The 25,691-nt window shown below is 34.8% G+C and overlaps 1 protein-coding gene across 1 annotated transcript; it reads right to left on the bottom strand.

The window, feature by feature from the left end:
- Nucleotides 1-1,352: 1,352 nt before the first annotated feature.
- Nucleotides 1,353-5,099, bottom strand: LOC111903714 (B-box zinc finger protein 19). The gene is made up of 6 exons (XM_052767056.1): nucleotides 4,720-5,099; nucleotides 3,389-3,485; nucleotides 2,512-2,627; nucleotides 2,136-2,378; nucleotides 1,885-1,976; nucleotides 1,353-1,771 (listed from the first exon to the last, which is right to left on the bottom strand). The coding sequence occupies exons 1-5, from the start codon at nucleotides 4,810-4,812 to the stop codon at nucleotides 1,890-1,892; spliced, it is 636 nt and encodes a 211-aa protein (XP_052623016.1). The 5' UTR covers nucleotides 4,813-5,099; the 3' UTR covers nucleotides 1,353-1,771; nucleotides 1,885-1,889.
- Between the last annotated feature and the right edge of the window lie 20,592 nt (nucleotides 5,100-25,691).

The raw sequence follows: 25,691 nt of genomic DNA, 5'->3' as shown, positions 1-25,691 counted from the left end.
TTCCGTTTAAAAGGTTATGTATTATTAAATAATATATTCAAAATTTGATAAAACTAAATAGTTTTTAAAATTAAATATCAAAATTTTTTATTGACGCCATATAAAATTTATTGCATTTATATTATGAAATCAAAACCAAAATATATTTTTATCTTTAACTAAAAACCACATACTTATACTTTTAAAATAAAATAGCAACATACTATTATTTCTATAATAACATATTTTTTGTACTAAATAAAATGGTATTTTTATGCTTCAAATATTTTTAGATAAAAATAGAAAACAAATATATTTAATTATGTACTGTAATTCAAATATTGTAGATAAAATTTACAAAAAAAAATATGTATTTAAAAAATATATAATAAGATATTTATGAAAAAGAAGTGTCGAAAATGTAAAAAGAGAAAAGTAAGAGACTAAAATTGTAATATTTCAATTGGTCTTGTATAAAATTTCACAAATGCCCTTAAACAAGTTTCACAAAATGTCAGAAATAGTCTTTATCCAAAATTCTTTCAACTTAACAAGAATCTAACAAACATCAACGGTAAAGACCATTTGTGTGCTTCGTAAAGACTATCTTAAAGAAAAAAGTTTCGTAAAGACCATTTAAGGGAAAAACTATAAAGCTAAAGGATCATTCGTGTAATTTATTCTTCAACTAGGTGTGAGACTCATTTGTTATATGGATTAATTTAAAAAAAAAATTAAATATGAATGTTTAAATATTTAAGAATTTTGGATTTATAAAAAATAAAAAAAAATAATGAATTATTAAAATTGAAATGTTTTTTTTTATCTTTTAAATTTAAACAAAAATTAAAAAAAAGTAAAAAAAAATAAAAAAAAAACTAATGAACTTTAGTTTGAGAATTTTGAAATTAAAAGGTAACTCTATTAATAAAATTAATATTCATTTATTACTTGATTTATTGTAATTATTATATTTAAATATTATATGAAATTTAATAAAATAAAAACCCATAAAATGACATGTGCAAAAAAATTAATTTAAAATAACCACAAAATGACATTTGACAAATTGAATGAGAATGTGACACATGACAATAAAAAAAAAAAAAAACTTTCATTTATTAGAGTAGATTTATTTATAATAATTCTTATTTCGAAATCATTTCTAGACACTGAAAGATAAACTGATATTTTTCATATATTTAACAATTTGTAAATTCAAGTTTTACTCATACAACATCTAATTAAGAAAAACAAAAGATTTCTTTTTTTCTAATTAGTTGTGTTACCCCATAAAATGTTTTAGAAAATAACAACATACTTAGAAAAAAAAAGTAATAAACAAACAAGAGCAAATTTATAAAAATTAAGACTCATCATAAAAACCTTATTTCACTATTTTTTTTTTCTATTAAGTCGTTCTTTATGCAGTTAACTGAGAAAAGTAACATTCATACATAGTCTACCGAATTAAATCTTGTCGACCATTAGACGTTTATAACTTAAAAAAAAAAAAAAACAAATAAATACATCAAAATCTAAAATTGCATGAGATTTAATTCAAAGATAACGAAACACATTTATAAACAATTACAAATTCGGATTTTTTGATCCACCAACAATCTTGGATTTTCCTTCATAGTAAGGAACTCTTATCATCAATATTAGCATTTGCCACATTTGAAAGAGAGAGGATTACCACCGATATCAAATGGTAAAAGTCTGCCTTCAAAACGGTTAATCCCCTCCCTCCCTCATACACTGCTTTGATAACCTCCAAGACCATCTCATACTACACGTGTAGAAGAAATTACATCAAAAAATTGCAAGAAATAGCAATGTACTTTCATATCTTCATATCTTTATTTATCATAGCATGAGCATAATAATGAAAAAAGTCTATACCTAAATTATTTCTCGGGTTCTCTTTTAAAAGAGCCAATAGGAACCACACTTGCACATTCATTATTACCACCACTAATCTCCATTCCTTGTTCCTTGAAAAAAAAATCAAAATAATCCAAATTATGCAAATCACAAAAGTATAGTTTGTTATTATAGATAACAAATAAAGTAGATTGCTATTATAGGTAAAAGAATGTAAGTAGGTTGCTATTAGAAGAAAATAAAATGTGTATTTAAGAGTTAAGTAGTACCTGATTATTTGAAGTTTGACCATGCATACGTTGAGGCTTTGAGTTAAGGTCAATCATCTTATTTTCCATCCTACCAACATTATCTGTATTATTATTATTTTCCATCATTCCTATGGCAGATAACCTATGATGTTGGTTATGGTTATGATTATCTCTTGTTGTAAGCTTGGGTGGATTATTTGGATCCACGGGTTGTGACCCTAACTCATCTTCACGACCATTTCCATTTCTATCACCTGGAAACTACACAAACAATCTCATACAGTAAGTAAGTGTGTAGTGATTTTGTCAAATATTAATTGGAAAAGAAAAGAAATAGAGGGTTAGTTTTTAGGTTTGAAGCAAAGGGAAAGGGAAGTGGCACAAAACCAGAAACCTCGACTTGTTGCCTTAGTAGCAGATATCTTCCATGTGTTCGTTTACCACCAACATGAACAACCATGTCACACTGTAAGCACAGAGAACTTCCATCGATTCCACAGTAGAAGAAAGCTACACACACACACACACCAAAATCATATCATATCATGTTACTATCTTGATCAACAAAAGGAAACTAATTATGGCTATGTAGGTCTTGTTCGTTACATTTACACATGCTAGGATAGGACATGACAGAGCAGAACATGTTGTACTGTGTTTGACATGCACCGGACACTGACTAGGACCGATGTCAGCGGGACAAAAATTACAAATTTTTATTCCACTAAAAAAGGCGAGACAAAGATTTGCTCTCTTTCTCTCTTCTATGAAAAAGACATAAATACCCTCCTTATCCTTATCATCGAAAATATCCCTGGAAAGCTCATCCAGTCCAATCCGGTCCAGTTAGGACCCATGCAACAAACGCAGCCGTAGGCTGCGTATGTTACATGCGACATAACTTGAACTGAATTGGATCAGACTGGATAAGCTTTCTAGGATATTTTCGATGATGAGGATAAGGAGGGTATTTATGTCTTTTTCATAGAAGAGAGAAAGAGAGCAAATCTCTGTCTCGCCTTTTTTAGAGGAATAAAAATTTGTAATTTTTGTCCCGCTGACATCGGTCCTAGTCAGTGTCCGGTGCATGTCAAACACAGTACAACATGTTCTGCTCTGTCATGTCCTATCCTAGCATGTGTAAATATATATATATATATATATATATATATATATATATATATATATATATATATATATATATATATATATATATATATATATATATATATATATATATAAATAAAATAAATAAGGAGAAATGAGAATACCAGGTGCGTTTTCACATATGTCACAACGTGGTACGTCACTAGGATCAGCAAGTCCTACTCTTACATGCCGACTTGCAAGCTTATTACACATATGCACCTGCCCAACATTTTTGCAGATAAATCAACACACAACTACAAGAATTTTTTAGGACATCATTTCAGAGGAAAATCTTTCTCTGTGTCAACATAAAATCTATCTAAGTCATCCAAATACAAAAGCAATTCACAGGGCTATAATTGGGTGGATTTTTTTTTTCTTTTCATAGAAACTTCAAACTTTCCCTTGTAATTAAGAATGATTATATATGTTACACCAAAAAGTCATTAAAGCCAGAAATGCACAAAATAAAATGAGGAAAATAAACACTAGCCAAAAAAATTCATGGTCCTAATTCATACATCTGGATGCCAAAAAATGTGCTTAAACAGGTGGGCCCATAAAATAAAGGGACAGAAATATAAAGATGTGGCTGTTGCATTCCCATAAAGAAAAACATTCAAAAACACAACCCAAACACATGCAACTCAAGATATATTAAACAAACCAACCAACCAAAGAAATGAATTAACCTAATTTAAAACGAGATCCAAAAACCAAAAGCACCATAAGTATGCTTAGGTGTATAAATGATGATTAAAATATATTTTAGTAGATTAGGGAAAATCTGTAAAGAGTTATTACTCAATCAGAAATTCCTCATTTTCATGGCTTCCTTTTTTTTTTTTAAGCCGTTTTATTCTATATTAAGTAAAAATAACAAAGAAATATTCATACAGAACTTACCGGATTAACTCATGTCCCTATTAAGTCCATTAAGTTATAAAGAAACAACACCTAAATTGGATAATATCCACAAATGAATTATTAAACACTTGTAGCTATTGAGTAAAACTTCTTACTATGTACTTGAAATTGATTCTTTCAAGGCTTATATCAAGCTTTGGAGATAAATGAAATTGATTTTGGTTCAATAGAATTGAGGTGTTTCTTTATCTAATGAACTTCATCCGACAATTCCAAAATATATCATTACAAATTTTTAATCCAAAATCACCAAGATCCTTCTACTGTTAAGCGTTCTCACAAAAGAAAATAACGTTACATGAGGTGATGAGCTGTGTTGAAACACAATAGTTTGTAAACAAAACCCTATTACCAAATTCAGGATCAAACATTAGATCCATCAGAAATTACACCAAAGGAATTTTCTATAATAATCTCTCATTCACTTTACATAATCACGAAGAACAATCCAATCAAATCAATAATTTACAAAAATAAAGTCAATTTCAACGTAAATACGATTTGAGAAAAAAGAAGAAACTTAAACCTTTTCGTCGCAAGCACGACAAAGAGCAGCTTCATCAGCAGCACAAAAGAGGATCGCAGCAGCACTTTCGCAAACATCACACAATGTTCGCATAATTATAGACCTTTTACGAAGTAATTCTTCTGCTTTCTGGTACTAACTCATTTCCCTTTTCAGATAATCCATGATTCTTTCGATTAACAAGTGAATGTTTGATTAGAATAAAAAGTTTGAAATCAAATTTGATGTGTTTTAAGAGATGCAGAACACAAACAGAGAGAACATGAACGAGAGAAGGGAAGAAGAACAAGCAAAGATGAAAACTTGACAACCAGACTCTGTGCAAGAGAGAGAGAGAGAGAGAGAGAGAGAGAGAGAGAGAGGGGAAATAGGAAGAAGCTTTAAAGTCGAGTTTTTTTTTTTTTTCTTTCATAATCCTTTTTAATTGTTTATCTTAATTTAAGATTTTATTCAAAATATATATTTATCGTCAAAATTATCCATCCCAAAATAAAACGCAACAAACATTTCACGAGTATAGTCCAATGTTGCTTTTCTTCATAAAATTATAAAATTGTATACATATATTTACATATATTAATATTAGTTATATAAATATAATAAATAATAATATGATTTTAAGCTTTCAAAATTAAAAAAAAAAACATATTTTTAAGTTGTTAGTATAATGAATTTGAAGAAACTATAACTTTTTTAACATGTCAAATTTTGCTATAAATAAACATTTATTACGGGCGGGATGGTGTAATAAGGGGGATCGGAGGCAGGGGCAGGGGTATCAGGGATGAGCATCGGAATCGGGTACCCGCTTTTGGAACCGGAACCGCCTCGGAACTGTCGGTTTTGGAACCGGAACTGCCTTAGGCGGTTCCGGTTCCGGTTCCTAAAGTTATGGAACTGCCTTAAGCGGTTCCGATTCCGGTTCTCGTTTTTTCGGAACCGCTACCCGCCGGAACCGGTTAATATATATATATATATATATATATATATATATATATATATATATATATATATATATATATATATATATATATATATATATATATATATTATCTCATATAAATATGTGTGTTACATAAACCAATTTAGAATATATATTGGTCCGGTTTTTTCCGTCTTTGGTCCGAATTGACTTGATTTGAATCGAACTAAATTGCGGTTTTATCGACAAAAATTAACAAAATTAATGTAATCGGGTTACCCGCTCCCGGAACCGGAACCGCCGGTTCCGGGACTGGTTCCAAACATTTAAGAACTGCCTAGAGTGGTTCCGGTTCCGGTTCTAACTTTCTAGGAACCGCTGGTTCCGGTTCCGGTTCCGGTTCTCGCCAAATGAGGCGGGTACCCGCCTATGCTCATCCCTAAGGGGTATGATTTATGAAGCCTGGAGATTTCGGGAGTGGGGGTGGGGCCAGGGGAACGAGGAAATTTAGGGAACGGGGGTGGGGGATCCGTTTCACGTCCCATTTTCCCCTGTTGACATCCCGTAGATTGGGGATGAGCAATTTGTCCCAAATCCCGATCACGTACCGGAACCGGTACTGAACCATACCAAATTTAAAAATATGAGACGGTACTTGGTACTCAAAATACATGAAATTCGGGAATCGGTACCGCCGGTACCGGTATTGGTACCGAAAACTAGCGTTGTTCCCGGTACCGGTACCGGTGATGTTAATTCGGTTCGGTACTCGGGATTGACTTTTGACCAAATTCGATTTTCGGGAAGTCGGGAACGGTACGGGTCGGTACCGGTTTCGTCCCACTCTCATCCCTACCTTAGATAATGACTTAAGTGGGTGAGTTTTTTTTCGTTCCTATCTATTCCTTTAACTAAACATTTAGTCCTTATGACCAACTACTCCAGGTTAGTTTGTGAAAATAATTTAATAGCGTAATATATTTTTCACTTTGTACACATTTAGTCCTTAATATTTTTGTACACATTTAGTCCTTAGTATTTTTTTATTGCAAAATAAGTAATTTTTGTTTTTGTACTCATTCAATACTTATGAATGGTTTCTTTAGGTTTTTCTCACGACATCTTACGTGAGACATTTATTAATAAGGTGTTTGGGGCTTTTGATTTTATGTCCATTGCGATCTTGACTACCTGGTTGCTTCAGTCATGTGTTCTAAATGTTATAACTTCTTCATACGATCTCAAATTTCAACGATCTTTATATCCATGTGTTCGTATTTTAGTCTAGTACAACTTTCATTTAGATTACTCCAATTAAAAAGTAGTATATTTTTGCTTACGATCTTTATATCTATACGTTTTTTATGAATGCATGCATGGATGTTTTTTTAATATAAGCGTAAGTAAAAATATATTATATTTTTACGGGTGTAATCTTAATGGAAGTTGTAGTAGAGTCAAAAAACAGACACGTGGATATAAAGATCGTTAAAATTTGATATCGTATGAAAAATTCACGACGTTCATAATATAAAACCTAAGCCAAACCACAAGACCTACACAACCAAACAGTCGAGATCGCGATGTCCATAAGCATCAACAGTCCCAAACACATCATCAATGATTTACTCGAGTAAGATGTCGTGAGAAAAAAACTAAAGAAATCATTCATAAATACTGAATGAGTACAAAAACAAAAAATGACTAACTTTGAAACAAAAAAATATTAAGGACTAAATGTATAAAAAATAAGAAGTATATTACCCTATTAAGTCATTTGTCCCGACTAATCTGGAATAACCATTCATAAGGACTGAATGTGTATAGTTTAACAAATTGAAAGGGTAAATGTGGACAAAAAAAAAACTCAGTGACCAAATGTGTACAGATCGAAAAATATATTACCCTTTTAAGTCATTATCCCTACATCTTAACTTAGAATATGAAATAAAATGTTTTAAGAAAATCTAAAACATTACATATGTCAACTTTTAAATCTAAACCTAAAGTCATTTTTTCTAAAAAAAAAAAAATAGGAAAATCTTCAGAAAAGTCTAAATATTTACGGAAAAGTTACACTTAGTCCCAAGATTATTTTTTTTAACGAAAAAGTCCTGAAAACCGGTAAAATTTTGCAAATTTACCCTTTTTGGCTGGTTGAAACCGGTACCAAATTAATTTGGGACTATTTCGTAAACTAACCCAAAATAATGTGACTTTTCTGTAAACAAAAAATATTATGGCTTTTCTGTAAACAAAAATATTATGACTTTTCTACAAACAAAACACTTATTATTATTATTATTATTATTATTATTATTATTATTATTATTATTATTATTATTATTATTATTATTATTATTATTATTAAAAATATAAATAAGAATACTATTTTTTGAACTTGTTATTATTAATATTGTTATTAATACATATAAATGCATTTAAATGAAAGAAAAATAATATTAATGACATTGTTTAAGGGTGGAGGTGGAGAAGATGGTGATGCCTTTAGCATTGAAATCGTAAATGTGTGCTTGTATATTTTTACTTTGTATATGGTCATTTCGTATTTATTATTATTGTTTTCAATTCAGAATATTAATACTTAACAATTTAAAAGAAGTTGCATATTTGTAAAATTGTTTATAAATAGCTTAAGATAGAAGGGTTTCTCACTTTGTATATAAAATTGTTTAAGGTAGAAAAATTACTTTCCAAATCCAACAAATCCACTACAAACATCTACATAGGTAACCCATATCAAAATTCAAAAGTATTAATTACAATATCTTGTTTAATAAAAAGTAATAGGAATAATTCAAATGTATTGATCAAAATTCAAAAGTATTAATCGAAAAAACATGTCCTATTACTTTTTATTAAACAATATATTATACTTAATAATTTTGAATTTTGATATGAGCTACCTATATAGATGTTTGTAGTGGATTTGTTGGATTTTGAAAGTAATCCTTCTACCTTAAACATTTTTATATACAAAGTGAGAAATCTTTCTACCTTAAACTATTTATAAACAATTTTACAAATATGCAACTTCTTTTAAATTGTTAAGTATTATTATTCTGAATTGAAAACAATAATAACAAATGTGAAATGACCATATACAAAGTAAAATTATACAAACAAACATTCATTAATATTATTTTTTTCATTTAAATGCATTTATGTATATTAGTAACAACTAATAATAACAAGTTCAAAAAATAGTATTCTTATTGATATTTTTAATAATAATAATAATAATAATAATAATAATAATAATAATAATAATAATAATAATAATAATAATAAGAGTTTTGTTTGTAGAAAAGTCATAATATTTTTTTTATAAAAGTCATAATATTTTTTGCTTATAGAAAAGTCCCAATATTTTAGTTTAATTTACGAAATAGTCCCAAATTAATTTGGTACCACTTTCAACCGGTCAAAATGGTCAAACTGCAAAATTTTGCCGTTTTTCAGGACTTTTTCGTTCAAAAAAAATCTTGGGACTAAAGTGTAACTTTTCCGTAAATATTGAGACGTTTTCTGAAGATTTCCCAAAAAAATATATATATATCAAAATTTTAAAAGATTAGTAAGTTTCAACACTTCAGGAAAAAAGACTTCTTTTAAAAAAATACACATACGTAAGTAATTTAAAAGGTAAATCAACAACTTCAAGAATACAATGAACATGTATTTATTCTCAATAAATAGGTCAATTTTAACGTCCAAATCTTACACCGATGAAAATAACGGCTTGCGTTTGATAAATAGATATCACATAACGTACGATACACTTTCAATGACAACTCAAATCAAATATCAAACTACATACTAGTGACCCATCACACTGAATCACACGCGAGGTGTGGCAAATTCGTACTACATGTGAGGGTGTTATAGAATGTCATTACAAACATCTTTCAAAGTTCTAAATTGGATACATTTAAGTATCACACCAAGTCCCAACATGCAAAAGTTCAGATCAACATCTTATTTTGAAACAAAGTACTTTGTTCATCTTCTCCAAAAACTTTGTACGATAAGTTTTGTGAATGCACATATATGACATGTATTTCAAATAGATGCACATTGTAATTCAAATCAAGGAATATTTCAAAATATAATGCATAATATAAACATGCATTCTTGGTAAATATACTTACATCAATTGTATTAGTTGTTCTAATCAACTTCCAATTATATGTATTTGCTTAAGTGTCACATATAGGGCAACGTTTCTTAATTCATTAATCACTAATTAACCATGGCTATCCTCTTCAAGGTTGATAATCTTTTATATCCTATTTTACTGTTCAAACACGAGTTACAACTCTCTAAAGGTGTTATTGATGTTCATAACAATAACAACAAAATGTATAAATGATGGAAGTATTAATAGTTTAAAATTTTAATTAAACCCAAAGTCAAGGATCTAATTATAAGATTATAAATAAATAGTTAATCAACGATAGAGTGTTTAGAATAATACCCTAACTTGGAGACAAATTATCAAAGCTTATAGCATTTAATGGTTGATACACACAACGCAAAAACCTAGAGCTGCTCCAGCCGATCAAACATTTCTTCTCTCCATTGCTTGTTGATCATGTCACAAACACAAACATACACACCCACACAAAGAAAGAGATCGAGGGGATGATTAGTTCTTGGGGTTTCTCCCAAGGGAGCTCTCAGGTTTTTGACAATTTCTTTGTCTAATAAGCAAATGACTTCTCAAGGCCTCCTCTTATTTATGACATTAGACGAACCCCCGCGTTGTGCAGAAATAAAACTATTGTAATTAAAGTTTTGAAAAATATATTACGTTGATTACAATAATATAATTAAATTATTGATACATATATGATATTATAAATAATTGTATCCTTGTTATTAATTTAGAGTTTATAGTTTTTTATACTAATTTGTTATAACACATTATAATTATTTTAAATATATGATAAAATAGATACATATTAAAACCACATCGTCTCAATAGACATTACCTGTAAGTTTCATACAAAAATAAAAATAAAGTGATTTTTTTTTATTTTTAGCAATTTTACCATTTTCAGATATATAACTTTTTTGTGATCATATCAATTTAATGGAATGTAAACAAGTTTTGTGTGGATTTTCAATTTCAATTTAGTTAGAGATATTTAATATTATATTTTAAAAAGTTATTTTTAAATCATTAGAGACCAACTTTTTTTTTTTAAATATTATTTTAGAAAATAGTTTTTCAACATTTTGTTTTGTTAATTTGATATTTAATTTTAAGTTTTATATATAAAGATAAAACAATATAATAAGTATAATTAACATCAATGAATTGATTAAGTATCCATATTTAAAAAGTTTTTTTAACATTAATGAATTAATTAATGATCGATACTTAGAAAGTCTTTTGACTTTGAGTAGTAAGTGTAACACCATGTTTATTTAATAAATAAATGGGCAAAATTAACGAATGGGTCGTAGCCTTAAAATTAATAATTATATAGCAAGGTGTTGGTTTTGGGAAGTCAAATGCCATAAGTTGGATTATTCGGGGTCAAAGTATAAATTCAAGATTTATTTTGTAAACATTTTAGAAGACAGGGGGATATTTGGTAAGTATTAGACCTAATATGAAAGGAATTATGAAAACAAGGGCTAAAAAGTAAATTCCGGACCAACTTTGAAAAGGATTTGTAGAGGGAGGGGTTGTTTTGTAAAACTCAAACTTAATTTGTAAAGGAATTATGGAAGCGTGGTTCAAATGGTAAATATTGGATTAAATTTGAAAACAAAAGTATGAGGAGGGGCTGAAGCTGGGTTTTTGGATCAAAGTTTAGAGGAACACGGGATATACCCGGTAACCTCTTACCCTACCGTTACATTGCCAAAGAACCCTAACCCTAGCGTTATTTCTTCCAACCGCCATGAGGGACTCCAACCGCAAACCTCATTCCTCCATATGCCCAGTCGTCACCTCCTCGCCACCACTAAAGGATCATCGGAGCAGCCGCCATGTTCCCTCACCGGAAAAAGACGAAGAAGGCATGACGAGATCGGAAAACGTGGTTTGTGGGTGCTTTTGCGATTCATGGGTGGGTCGCACACTCTTTCTTCACGCCTCTTTTTTTGCTTCCCCAGCCTACGATGCCGCCGTTACGTTGCTATCGCCTCCGGCTGTTGCTCGTCGCCGAGAATGATGGTTGTGGTTTCGTTTTGTGTTCGGTGAGGACTACCGCCTCACTTCTGTTCATTACGGGGGTGTGTGGGGTTGATTCACGAATGGGAGTTTGTTTCAGATCGTGTTTGCGTGTGGATGCTCGACTGGGAATCAAGAGAATCGCCGCCACCACCTCACGGTGGCGGCTGTCACCACAATCCGTCACTGATGCCGCTATGTGTATGTTGGTGCGTTTGTGTTCATTGCTGTTGTGAGAGGGTATCATGTGGATGTTTAGTTAGCCGGAAAAGCCACCACCACCACCTTCTACCACCAACGACCACCACAGGGTGGTTGTATGTGGGTTTATTTTGTTTAGTGTGTGTGTTTATTTTGAGTTTCAGCATTGTAAAGTGTAAATTACAAATTGAATAATGAAAGGAAAACTGAAAACCACCACCGTGAGGTGGTGGCTATCGCCTCCTGTCGCCGTGTCGGGTGGTGGTGTGCTTTGATGGTGTTTTGACTCGTTTGGATGGTTGGACAATGGGACTAAGAAACCCTAATGGTCCCAATGAGGCTTAATGGGCTTAATAAACCCTAATGAGCCCAATAAAGCTTAATGGACCTAAAAGCCCAAATAGATTACTAATGGTCCTAGTGAAACCTTAATGAGTCTAATGAACCTTAATTAATCAAAAGACATATCAATTGGGCGTATTAGGCTAAGATGGGGTTGGAAACCCTAATTAGGGTTTAGAAAACCTTAATATTGGATTTATGGGTTTGGACTTATTGTGACCCATTTTTGGGAAATTGGAATGGAATTGTGTGATTAAGCCCAATCACACCATATGACTTATTTAGAAGAATGATGGACTTGGTGGATTAAGTCCTTAATGGATTAAGTTCTTAATGGGTTAAGTAAGAAACACTTAGCCCTAATTTTCATTTTATGTGAAGCTTTAATGTCACATGGGCCTTGAGTTGGGCTCTTCAGTTGGGTATTGGTAATTGGGCCAATAATGGGCCATCCAAGAATGATTATAGACTAGAATATTTAGTTGGGCTTTAGGGTAAGGCCCATATGAAGGATTGGGCCTAATTTGGAAAATTAGGCCATAGTTTGGGCCTAGATGGTTGTATGATATTGAGCCCTTAAAATGACTAAATGAGACATGTTGGACTGGACTGAACAATTGGGCCTTAAGGGAAGTCCATGTATAGGTTTGGGCCCAATTTGGAAAAAATTGGGTCATATGTTGGGCTTTGATCCCTAGTTGAGCTTGGGCCCATGGATTGCGCTTTGGGCTTGGGTAAGCTAAGCTTGGGGTAATGTTGTAATTATCCAAAGTCTGTATTTATAGTTATGTAGTGGAACCCAATTATTAATTGGGTGTTATTTTGATATTGACAGATCGGGAATCTGTCATCCAGCAGTTATGGTTTTGGTCAGCGGGACTTCAGCAGTGTGAGGTGAGTCTTCCTTCTAGTAGGAACGGGTCTACGACCACAATGCCGGCCCATTTAGTCAGAAGTAGTTCCGGACTTCGATCTGATGCAGTAGTTCATTGTGCTTGAGGTCTTTGTGATTCAAGCATGTCTTTGTGTTATGTGTTCCGGATTTTGGTCCGATGCAGTATGCAGTATATGTGTTTATGCTAGTAGTTATGATTATGCTATGCTATGTTCAGTCAGTTTCCAGACTTCGGTCCGATGCAGTATACGATATATGTGTTTATGCTAGTAGTTATGATTATGTTATGCTATGTTCAGTCAGTTTCCGGACTTCGGTCCGATGCAGTATGTAGTATATGTGTTTATGCTAGTAGTTATGATTATGCTATGTTATGTTCAGTCAGTTTTCAGACTTTGGTCCGATGCAGTATGTCGTATATGTGTTTATTCTAGTAGTTATGATTATGCTATGCTATGTTAGTCAGTTTTCGGACTTCGGTCCGATGCACAGGGAAAGGCCCTGGTTAGTTCCGGACTTCGGTCCGATGCAGTTTTCGGACTACAGTCTGATGCATAGGGCAAGGCCCTGGTTAGTTCCGGACTTCGGTCTGATGTAGAGGGCAAGGCCTTGGTTAGTTCCGGACTTCGGTTCGATGTAGTTTTCAGACTTCGGTCTAATGCAGTAGGCAAGGCCCAATATGTGTTTATATGTTATTGTATGGTATGTGGTAGTTTGGGGGAGCTCACTAAGCTTCGTGCTTACAGTTTCAGTTTTGGTTTCAGGTACTCAGTTTCAAAAGAGGAGCTTGGAATGATTGCAATGCTCACACCATTTGTCCAGCCTGGGATGTTTATACTCTGATATTTTGACAAATGTTACGACATTTTAAGACACAGTGTATATGATTTTTATACGATGTTCGATGACTAAGGTTTTATTATTAAATTAAAACGAAATTTTTAGATTGTATTTTTGGGATGTTACAGTAAGGTAAAGAGTGATGGGAGTTTCAAAAATATAAGGTTATAGGAAAAATGTCTCTTTTTATAATAGATATAAATTATGATCTTGATTTTTGATGTGCTAAATTATACATACTAGTTTTAAATTTGTAAACCTAACTAAGTTTAACTAACCAATCATATTTAGGCAGTGCACCTAATCAGATTATAGAATAGTAAAGTAAGTCGAGTATCGATCATAAGGAACGATATTTCAATTAATAAAATAACTACTAAAAGTTAAACTACGAAAAACAACCAAATTTGGGAGGGGTATCTTATTTTGTAAGTTCAGATTAACTTAATTACTCAAACAACTAAAATTAAAGCAAGCAGATAACTAAAGACGACTGTAAATCAAGATGATTAAAACAATTTTGCTTAGATTTGAATCACCATTTTTCCTATGGTTAGTTTCAAGACAAGAATTATCTTCAGTTGATTACCAATATAAATATTATTAGAAGTCTTTGTTCGATCTCCTAATGTTTTCACCAATTTTATGAACTATTTGATGGTTTTATACAAACAATCCTATGTGTGCATGCAACCCTGGATTGGATCTATGTTTTCTCTATTAGACATACAAGTATTGAACACAATATAAAAAACCCTAGCATGCATATAATATTTCAAAATCTACATAAGAAAGATTAGAGCACATACCTTTATTGCTATATAGTAATTATTGGGTTTTGTATACTACAACATCCTATGGTGCACATACAACCCTAAATGCCTTAGATCTATGTTTTCTCTAATTATACATGTAATAGTGTTTCCAAAGCATTAAGCTTATAACTAGCATACAAATGACATAAACAATATGAAATACTAGTTAGGACGACATACCTTTTCATGTAGCTTGAAACTATTTAGTATTTGGCCTTTAAGAACTTAGCACCAATAGTGTGGATGTCTCAAATGGAATCACAACACACCATAGACAAAGGATGACATTTGAGAGAGAATATTAGCCACATAAAATCATCCATATGAACTCAAAGAACATAAGTTATGATTTTGGCTATGGAGAAATATATTTATATGTGGAATTCCAAAGGTCATGGGTTAACCATAATCTATACCCATGGGTTTATGATCCATGGTTCATGTGGCCCAACTCTTTATGTATCCATTCATAAACTTAGTCTAACATGGATCAAAAGCCCAACGTATAAATATAACTAATTTACATAATTAATCCCCATAGATTTAATTAGTCTCTTTTGATCACTAAATTAATTCCAAACTAATTCCGTTGGATTAGTGTCTAAGCCTGTAACCATATTTGGTAAGTTCTTGACCCGGTTGTGCATGGTCCTTTTGGGTTGCCTTCACCAAAGCAACTTGATTGGAGAAATAATAAAGAAAGAGGTTATTATGATTTATTAATTAATTATAGGAATAATATATCAATAGGAGAAATCATAATTGTTTAATTAATATTGGTCAATAATTAATTAAAAATTAATTTTGTGATCAAATGTAATTAATTAAACTGCAGGGGCTGAATTGTAATTATGTGATAGTTGCAAATTAGGGAAATGGATGTCCTATGGGAGAGGTGGACGAATTCAAGGGGATAAGGCCCTTGAAATCGTCCAAGGATTTCAAGGCTTATTTTATGGTTACTTGGTGGGCAAGCAACTAGATAAGGATAAGGACTGAAACCCTAATCTATACCCTATATAAAGACCCCTAAGCTTAAGGAAATCGGCCACTTGATTCCCTAGGGTTCCTAGAGCCGATTTCTAACCTCTATCTCCCCTCTCTCTCTCTTGCCTCTCCAATTGCTTGTGGTGTTTGTGAGCCATTAGAGGTACTACACTTATGGTACTTGCTTTCAAGACTAAGAGATTGAAGATTAGTGTTGTTATTGCAATATAACAACAAGAGGTATGTGATCTAATCATCTATACAAATTTCAAAATATATACCTACTAGATAGGGTTCTTATTGTGTTCATAAAGTTGTGTATCTAATAGAGAAAACATAGATCCAAATCTAGGGTTGCATGCACACATAGGATTGTTTGTACAAAACCCATAAGTGGTATCAGAGCCTTTGGTTGAATTGTTTTCAATTAGTATTATACAATTGTATGAATTTGACACTTTAGGGTTTCTGGTCAATAAACCCTAGGAGGCTAGGATTTCGATTTTAGGGCTCTTGAACCCTTGTGTTCGAAATTTTTTATTGTTGCCCAAGATTTCGAGATCTAGGGTTTGCAAACCCTAGATTTTCGAGATTTGCCTCCTCCCCAAGATAAGTCTCTAAAATCTAGGGATTTGGATAATCCCAAATCTTGTAATTATCTTTTAATTGTTAAATATGGTAATTAAAGATTTTGAATTATCCCCTCCCTAATTTTCGAAATTTAGAGGGATATAAGGGATTAGGATAAAATTAATTGTTTAATTTATAATAATCCTTTATGATTTAGTAATTAAAATTAATTGATTAATTTAGATAATTATTAAATCAAGAGTTTTAATATTTAAAATTTTAATTTAAAAGTTATAAATTTTGAAAATTTTAAATTGAGATTAAAACCCTAGTATTTTTAAAATGTTTAAAATACACCCTATACTATTATATTATTACAAGATTAACATATATATATATGTATATATATATATATATATATATATATATATATATATATATATATGTATAACTAAAATGCTAGTCTTACCGTTAGTAGGCCTCATTCACGAAGCCGATCTATATGGGGGGTATAAGGTTATGGCCTATAAAATGGCCGTTTAATGGGTATCCACTCTTACCCACCGCTTCCTTGATTGGTGGAGAGTCGTTAGCCGAATGGGTAGGATAGGGCAATCCTCTCTTCATTAATAAGTATAATGAAAATATATAAAGTAACTAAACGTTTTTACAAAATTCCCAATCCTAGTTACTTTAGGCAAAAGTGAATTGATGCAATCCCATGAAATTACACTTTGCACCCTTGCTAAGAAGTTGGTGGAGCGTGTGTGGTTAACCGGCACACTAATTGGTTCTAAGCAAAGGTGACAAAGGGTGACTCATTGTTTGTCATAGTTCGATGGAGCGTGTGTGGCTAACCGGCACATCGAATAGGTGACTGTAACAATGAGGGCACCATATATATTTACATGGTTATTCACACCCGCTTTGTGATCCTCGGCATCCCGGTCACAAACAAGAGGGGCATATCGAGATTTAAACATGCCATTGAAAAGTTTAATGAATCTCAAGAAATCTAGGAATTCTCAATACATTTAAAACCTAAGCCTTATGTTTTTCATGGTGAAGAATTAGTGAATCGTCATTCACTTACCTCCAAATTATTTGCATGTTGGATTACGGCATCCCTTTTCTAAGGTGTAGATAATGTTGTTGGATCCTAGCCCTAATATCTCATTTTGGGTGTTTAATTAGGGATTCAATTCTAATCAAACTTTTTCCTTTCTATTTGCAGATGTCTAACACAAACGCAAACAACACTGTTGCTGGTTCATTCTCGCTAATGAGCCTATGTCAAAAGGTGACATTCGATGGATTGAATTTCAACGAATGGATAAGATACATTCGCATGATTGCCCGCTACGAGGACAAAGAATATGTCCTCGACGAGAAGCTTGAAAAGATCAATCCGGAAATTGCTACTCCCGAAGAAATGGCCGTCTTTGAGACCCATGAGCGTGATGCAACGAAAGTCTATTGCATTATGTTGGCCACTATGAATCTTGAACTCCAAAAGTCCTATGAGGACATGTATCCCTATGAAATGCACTAAGATTTGCTGGAGAGGTACCACCAAAGTGCAAGGCAAGAGCGCTACGAGATCATCACCAACATGATCACCACTAAGATAGGAAGTGGAGAATCCCTAACCTCGCATTTGCAAAAGATGCAAAGGTATGTTGATCGTCTTCGCAAGTTAAATGTTAACTTTGGGGAAGACTTGGCTATTGACATCATTCTCCACTCCTTGCTCTCGTGCTACAACCAATTTAGGATGACCTACCACGTGAACAAAGAAAAAGTCACCCTAAGCAAACTCCAAGGACTCCTAAGGACTGTTGAGAGCAACCTCAAGGAGAAATCTATTGCACCAACTCCCACTCCACCCGCTGCTCCTGTTTTGGCCATTGGGAAAGAGAAGGGTAAAAAGAGGAAGGCTCCTTCAAATAGCCACCACAAGGGAAAGCCCCAAGATGGTTCCTCTACTAGTGAAACGAAAGTCGGCCCCGCTAAGCCCAACTCAGACCCTAAGGAAGCAGAATGTCACCACTGCCACAAAATAGGACACTAGAAGAGAAGCTGCCAGGAATATCTGCAAGCCATCAAGGATGGGAAGATCAAGCCGTCTTTCGCATGTATTTACACAATTAAATCTAATGATTCATCACGTACTATTTCTCGGGTTCTTGATACAGGATGTGGTTTTCACATATGTTCCGATTTGCAGGGACTAAGAAGAAATAGTGATGTGGAGCGTGGAAGAATAAATCTAATCATGGGAAACAAAAGATCGTTGCCTGTCACCAAGATTGGAGTGTATTCTTTAGCGCTTAGTAATGGATTAGGTTTAGATTTAGATAATTGTTGCTATTCACGAGATATGGCAAGAAACATCATTTCATTTCATGGTTTGTTTAGACAAGGATTTAGATATTCGTTTGATAGTGAGAAAGGTTCAATTTATGCTTATCTAAATGGTGTCTTATATTTTGAAGCATTGCCTTGTAATGGAATTTATGAAACTGTTATGGTTGTAGATAAATTAGGAAATGATGTGTTGTGTGTGGATTCTTCCAATGGTTTGGATAAAGCATGCTTGTGGCATTGTCGTCTTGGACATGTCAACAAGAAACGCATAGCCCAACTCCAAAAGGATGGAGTGTTGGAGTCATTCGACCTTAGGGACGATGATGTGTTCGAGTCTTGTTTACTTGGAAAGATGACCAATTCACCCTTCACTGGCACTTGTGAAAGGGGCGAGGGTTTATTGGATCTCATACATACCGATGTATGTGGACCCTTTAGATCCACCACAAGGGACGCAAACCGCTTCTATGTGACTTTCACCGATGATTATAGTAGATATGGGTATATTTACTTAATCAAGCACAAGTCAGAAACCTTTGAAAAGTTCAAAGAGTTTAAACAAGAAGTGGAGAATCAATTGGGCAGGAAAATCAAGATGTTTCGATCCGATCGAGGAGGAGAGTACCTAAGTCTTGAATTCCACGACTATCTCAAGGAATGCGGAATAGTTTCGCAATTGACGCCGCCTAGGACACCGTAGTTGAATGGTGTGGCTGAGAGGCGTAATCGAACATTGTTGGACAAGGTTCGTTCCATGATGAGTCGTGCTTCACTACCTATCTAATTCTGGGGGTATGCCTTAAAGACTGCCGCCCATATCCTTAACTTAGTCCCTACAAAGAAGGTTACCAAAACACCTCATGAAATGTGGACAGGGAAAGCTCCCTCGTTGGCACATATCAAGGTTTGGGGTTGTGAGGCTTTTTTAAGACGAGAGACTCATGACAAGCTCGAACCTCGTAGTGAGCGATGTATTTTCATTGGTTACCCGCAGAAATCCTTTGGGTATCTCTTCTATAGACCAAGTGACAATGTTGTCTTCGTTGCGAGGAGAGGAGTTTTCCGAGAGCGAGAACTCATAAACCAAGGAGACAGTGGGAGGCAAATCTATCTTGAAGAGATTCAAGAGTCGAGTGATGAAGGAACCTCTAACACTGGCGCTCAACCCGAGGAGGAAACTCCGGTTGAACCGATTGACAAATCCTTACCTCTTAGACGTTCCGAAAGAGTTAGAGTTCAACCCCAGTTGTATGGTTTTCATATTACTACCGAAGGCGACATGTATATTTGTGATAGTACACTAGTAAATCTAGATGAACCTAACAGCTATAAGGAAGCCATGGCAGGCCCGGAGTCTGCAAAATGGAAATAGGGGATGGACAGCGAGATTCAGTCCATGTATGACAACCAAGTTTAGAATTTGGTTGACAATGTGCCCGGACGTAAGACGGATGGGTGCAAGTGGATCTTCAAGAAGAAGACGGACATGGATGGAAATGTGCATACGTATAAGGCGCAGTTGGTTGCGAAGGGCTTTACTCAAACTCCCGGAGTTAACTATGATGAGACCTTCTCACCAGTTGCTAAAATTAAGTCTATTAGGGTGATGCTAGCCATTGCTGCATTTCATGATTATGAAATATGGCAAATGGATGTCAAAACCGCTTTCCTTAATGGGAGGTTGGCTGAGGATGTTTACATGGCTCAGCCAGAGGGTTTTGTCAATGTGAAGCATCCCAATAGAGCGTGCAAGCTTGAGAAGTCCATTTATGGACTTAAACAAGCATCTCACAGATGGAATCTTTGCGTTGATGAGAAAGTCAAAGAGTTTGGATTTGTACGAAGCGAAGATGAATCATGTGTATATGTCAAATCCAGTGGGAGTATAGTTACTTTTCTCGTGTTATATGTTGATGACATATTACTCATAGGAAACGACATCCCGACACTGCAGGAAGTTAAGTCCTGGCTCGGGAAGTGTTTCGCTATGAAGGACCTCGGAGAGGCTTCCTATATTTTGAGAATAAGGATAGTGAGAGACTGAAGTAAGAGACTAATAGGACTTAGTCAGAATACTTACTTGGACAAGGTACTGAAACGTTTTAGTATGGAGAACTCGAAGAAGGGAGAATTACCGATCCAAAGTAATGCCAAGTTGAGTAAGACTCAAAGTCTGAGTACCGAAGCCGAGATACCTGAGATGAGCCGAGTACCTTACGCTTCCAAAGTAGGCTCAATCATTTATGCTATGACTTGTACTCGCCCTGATGTGACCTTCGCTTTGAGCATGGTCAGTAGATATCAAGGGAACCCCGGCAGAGCACATTGGACCGCAATCAAGAATATCCTTAAGTACCTTCGGAGGACCAAGGAATGGTTTCTGGTTCTCGGACGGAGTGATGACTTAAAGGTGCAAGGGTATAGTGACGCCATTTTCCAGACCGACAAGGACAACTACCGTTCGCAGTCGGGCTGGGTCTTTACCCTTAATGGAGGAGCAGTGACTTGGAAAAGTTCCAAGCAAGAAACCGTAGCTGATTCAACGTGCGAATCAGAGTACATTGCAGTGAGTGAAGCATCAAAGGAGGCAATATGGCTGAAGAACTTCATTGGAGACCTTGGAGTTGTACCTGCCATAATGGAGCCTATGGAAATTTTCTGTGATAATGAAGGAGCGGCTGCCTTGACCAAGGAACCGAGGGATCATGGTAGATCTCGACATATCGACATAAAATATAACTTTATTAGACATCGGGTAGAAGAAGGAATTCTCGTAGTTAAGAGGATATCGTCAGAAGAGAACCCATCAGATCTGCTTACGAAGGGACTGAGTAGGGTTAAGCATTTGCAGCACGCTAGGAGCATTGGGCTGAAGGACAGTGTTAGTTTGGATTAGATAGTTTAGAATTGAGTAATAGATAATTGTAATTGACATCTGATGATTAAATAAAGGAGTGTTATTTATTAGTATAGCTATTGTCTTATGTTAATTGGTTGACTATTATTTTGCTTTGCATGTTTTGACTTCCTGAATAATTGAGTTAATTAAGAATAATCGAATTATTCAAACGATCCATAGTCGTTCAGGATGGGTTTTAGCCATAAGAACTTTCCTATGTGCGCATGCAAAACCCTAATGCTTGGATCTAGGCTTTCTAATTAAACATGCTTTGAATCCAAGACTTCTAATGACTAATTAGGTTAAATAACAACATTGAAACAGATCTAGAACCATACCTTTGAATCCCTTGTTGATCTTGTAGTCTTGGAGCTTCTAGAGTCACAATTGTCACTCCTCTAATGGATTACAAACACCAATAGCAAGAAAGATGACTTAGGAGAGAGGAGAGGGGAGGAAATCGGCCAGGGTTCTCTTACTTTAGGTGAAGTGCCGATTTCCCTTAGCCATGGGGTCTATTTATACTTGTAGACTCCTTAAGGGTTACAACCTAAACCCTAATTGGATAATCTTCTCTTAAGGCTATCCAAATCCATTCCATAGATAACCCCTTCGATGATTTTGAAGCTATCCTAGCTTCTAGAATCCGTCCCTTGTATATCTATATGGATTTACAGTCTAAAGCTTAACTATCAAACAATTGACAGTTTATACCCTCTTATTTAATTAATCTCTTTAAGTCACCAAATTAATTCCAATTAATTCTATGACTTATATTAATCAAATCAATATATTATTCTTTACATTATTCTCATAATATATTAATAATATTTACTCTCTCTTAATAAATCATCCTATCAAGTTGCTATGGTGAAGGCAACCCAAAAGGACCATGCACAACCGGGTCAAATACTTGCCTAATATAGTTGTAGCCTTAGACACTATTCCAACAGTCTCCCACTTGGATAAGTCTAGTAACTATATGCACAAGTACAATTTAGTTTGCAATCATAGCTCTCAAAGACACTGTCAAACTCTGATCTAATCAATCTTGTCCTTTAGATAAGGGATCGTACAGTCCTCTGTTAGATATCATGCTGACAATCCTATGGAACGGTTAGTCAAGCATTTAGGTTTCTCGATCTCTGATTTATTTGACATAAAACTTAATCGAACACATCAATTCAGTTCTGACCGGGCCCGACACATAAGTCAAATCAAATCATCGAGCGGCCGAGATATCGCTTTTACCTTCTTAGATAAAAGTTACAGATAAACTTCGACTTATATGCATTTACTTATTCATTAACCAACTATACACAACAATGCGTTTTATAACACCGAGTTACTGATGCGTTTTCGCATTATCAATGTACAATCAATTAACAAATAACAAACCATATATCTAGGTTTTAAGACTATATGATATTATCGTCTTGCGATCACCCTTTTATATCATATTCCATAAGGTGATTCCAGCAAGCGCGAGTTTGTTCCAATACTCAAAACTAGTTCATAAGCACTCATGAACGTTGCAGCAACCCTTTGCTATGTCTAACACCATTTAGACAATCTACACACCAATTCATGACAATCTTCATTCATATCTACTTCCAACATATGAACGATTGTGGACAATTTGAACAATTCGATTATTCCTAATAAACTCAATTATTCTGGAAGTCAAAACATGCAAAGTGAAACAATAGTTAAACAATTAAAATAAGATAGTAACATTACTCATAAATAAAACTCCTTTATTTAATCATCAAATGTTAATTACATTTATCTATTACACGTTTCTAATACTATCTAATCTATGCTAATATCATCCTTCAGCCCAATACTCCTAGCATGCTGCAAGTGCTTAACCCTACTCAGTCCCTTCGTAAGCGGATCTGCTGGGTTATCTTCTGATGATATCCTCTTCACTACGAGTTGTCCTTCTTCTACATGATGTCTAATGAAATGATATTTTCTGTCGATATGTCTTGATCTACCATGATCCCTCGGTTCCTTGGTCAAGGCAACCGCTCCTTCGTTATCATAGAAAATCTCCATGGGCTCCTTTATGGCAGGTACAACTCCAAGATCACTGATGAAGTTCTTTAGCCATATTGCCTCCTTCGACGCTTCGCTCGCTGCAATGTACTCTGATTCGCATTTTGAATCAGCTACAGTCTCCTGCTTGGAACTCTTCCAAGTCACTGCTCCTGCATTTAGGGTAAAGACCCAGCCCGACTGCGAATGGTAGTTGTCCCTGTCGGTCTGAAAACTGGCGTCACTATACCCTCGTACCTTCAAGTCATCACTCCCTCCGAGGACTAAGAACCATTCCTTCGTCCTCCGAAGGTACTTAAGGATATTCTTCACCGCAATCCAATGTGCTCTGCCAGGATTCCCTTGATATCTGCTAACCATGCTCAAAGCAAAAGCTACATCAGGGCGAGTACGAGTCATAGCGTACATGATTGATCCAACTGCGGAAGCGTATGGTACTCAGCTCATTTCTGCTATCTCAGCTTCGGTACTCGGACTTTGAGTCTTACTCAATTTGGCATTACTTTGTATCGGTAATTCTCCCTTCTTTGAGTTTTCCATACTAAAGCGTTTTAGTACCTTCTCTAAGTAAGTATTCCGACTAAGTCCAATTAGTCTCTTACTTCTTTCTCTTACTATCCTTATTCCCAAAATGTAAGAAGCCTCTTCGAGGTCCTTCATAGTGAAGCACTTCCCGAGCCAGGACTTAACCTCCTGCAGAGTCGGGATGTCGTTTCCTATGAGTAATATGTCATCGACATATAGAACGAGGAAGCTTACTATACTCCCACTGGCTTTGACATATACACATGATTCGTCTTCGCTTCGTACAAATCTAAACTCTTTGACTTTCTCATCGAAGCAAAGATTCCATCTGCGAGACGCTTGCTTAAGTCCATAAATGGACTTCTCAAGCTTACACACATCCTCAACCAACTTCCCGTTAAGGAAAGTGGTCTTGACATCCATTTGCCAAATCTCATAATCATGAAATACGGCAATTGCTAGCATCACTCTAATAGATTTTATCTTCGCAACTGGTGAGAAGGTCTCATCATAGTCAACTCCGGGAGTTTGAGTAAAGTCCTTCGCAACCAATCGCGCTTTATATGTGTGTACGTTTCCATCCACGTCGGTCTTCTTCTTGAAGATCCATTTGCACCCAACGGTCTTACGTCCGGGCACATAATCAACCAAATTCCAAACTTGGTTATCATACATGGATTGGATCTCGCTGTCCATTGCCTCTTTCCACTTTGCAGACTCCGGGCCTGCCATGGCTTCCTTATAGCTATTAGGTTCATCGAGATTTATTAGTGTACCATCACTAATATACGTGTCCCCTTCGGTAGTAATATGAAAACCATAAAACTGGGGATGAACTCTAACTCTATCTGAACGTCTAAGAGGTAAGGACTCGTCAATCGGTTCAACCGGAGTTTCCTCCTCGGGTTGAGTGCCAGCGGTAGAGGTTCCTTCATCTATCAACTCTTGAATCTCTTCAAGTTCGATTTACCTCCCACTGTCTCCTTGGCTTATGAGTTCTCGCTCTCAGAAAACTCCTCTCCTCGCAACAAAGACAACATTTTCCTTCGGTCTATAGAAGAGATATCCAAAGGATGTCTGTGGGTAGCCGATGAAAATACATCGCTCACTTCGAGGTTCGAGCTTGTCGTGAGTATCTCGTCTTACGAAATCCTCGCAATCCCAAACCTTGATATGTGCCAACGAGGGAGCTTTCCCTGTCCACATCTCGTGAGGTGTTTTGGCAACCTTCTTAGTAGGGACTCGGTTAAGGATATGGGCGGCAGTCTCTAAGGCATACCCCCAAAAAGAGATAGGTAGTGAAGCACGACTCATCATAGAGCGAACCATATCCAATAAGG

The sequence above is a fragment of the Lactuca sativa genome, chromosome 8 (assembly GCF_002870075.4).
Source record: "Lactuca sativa cultivar Salinas chromosome 8, Lsat_Salinas_v11, whole genome shotgun sequence".
NCBI lineage: Eukaryota > Viridiplantae > Streptophyta > Magnoliopsida > Asterales > Asteraceae > Lactuca > Lactuca sativa.
The sequence above is the reverse complement of the archived record's forward strand: the minus strand, read 5'-3'. Positions and strand labels throughout refer to the sequence as shown.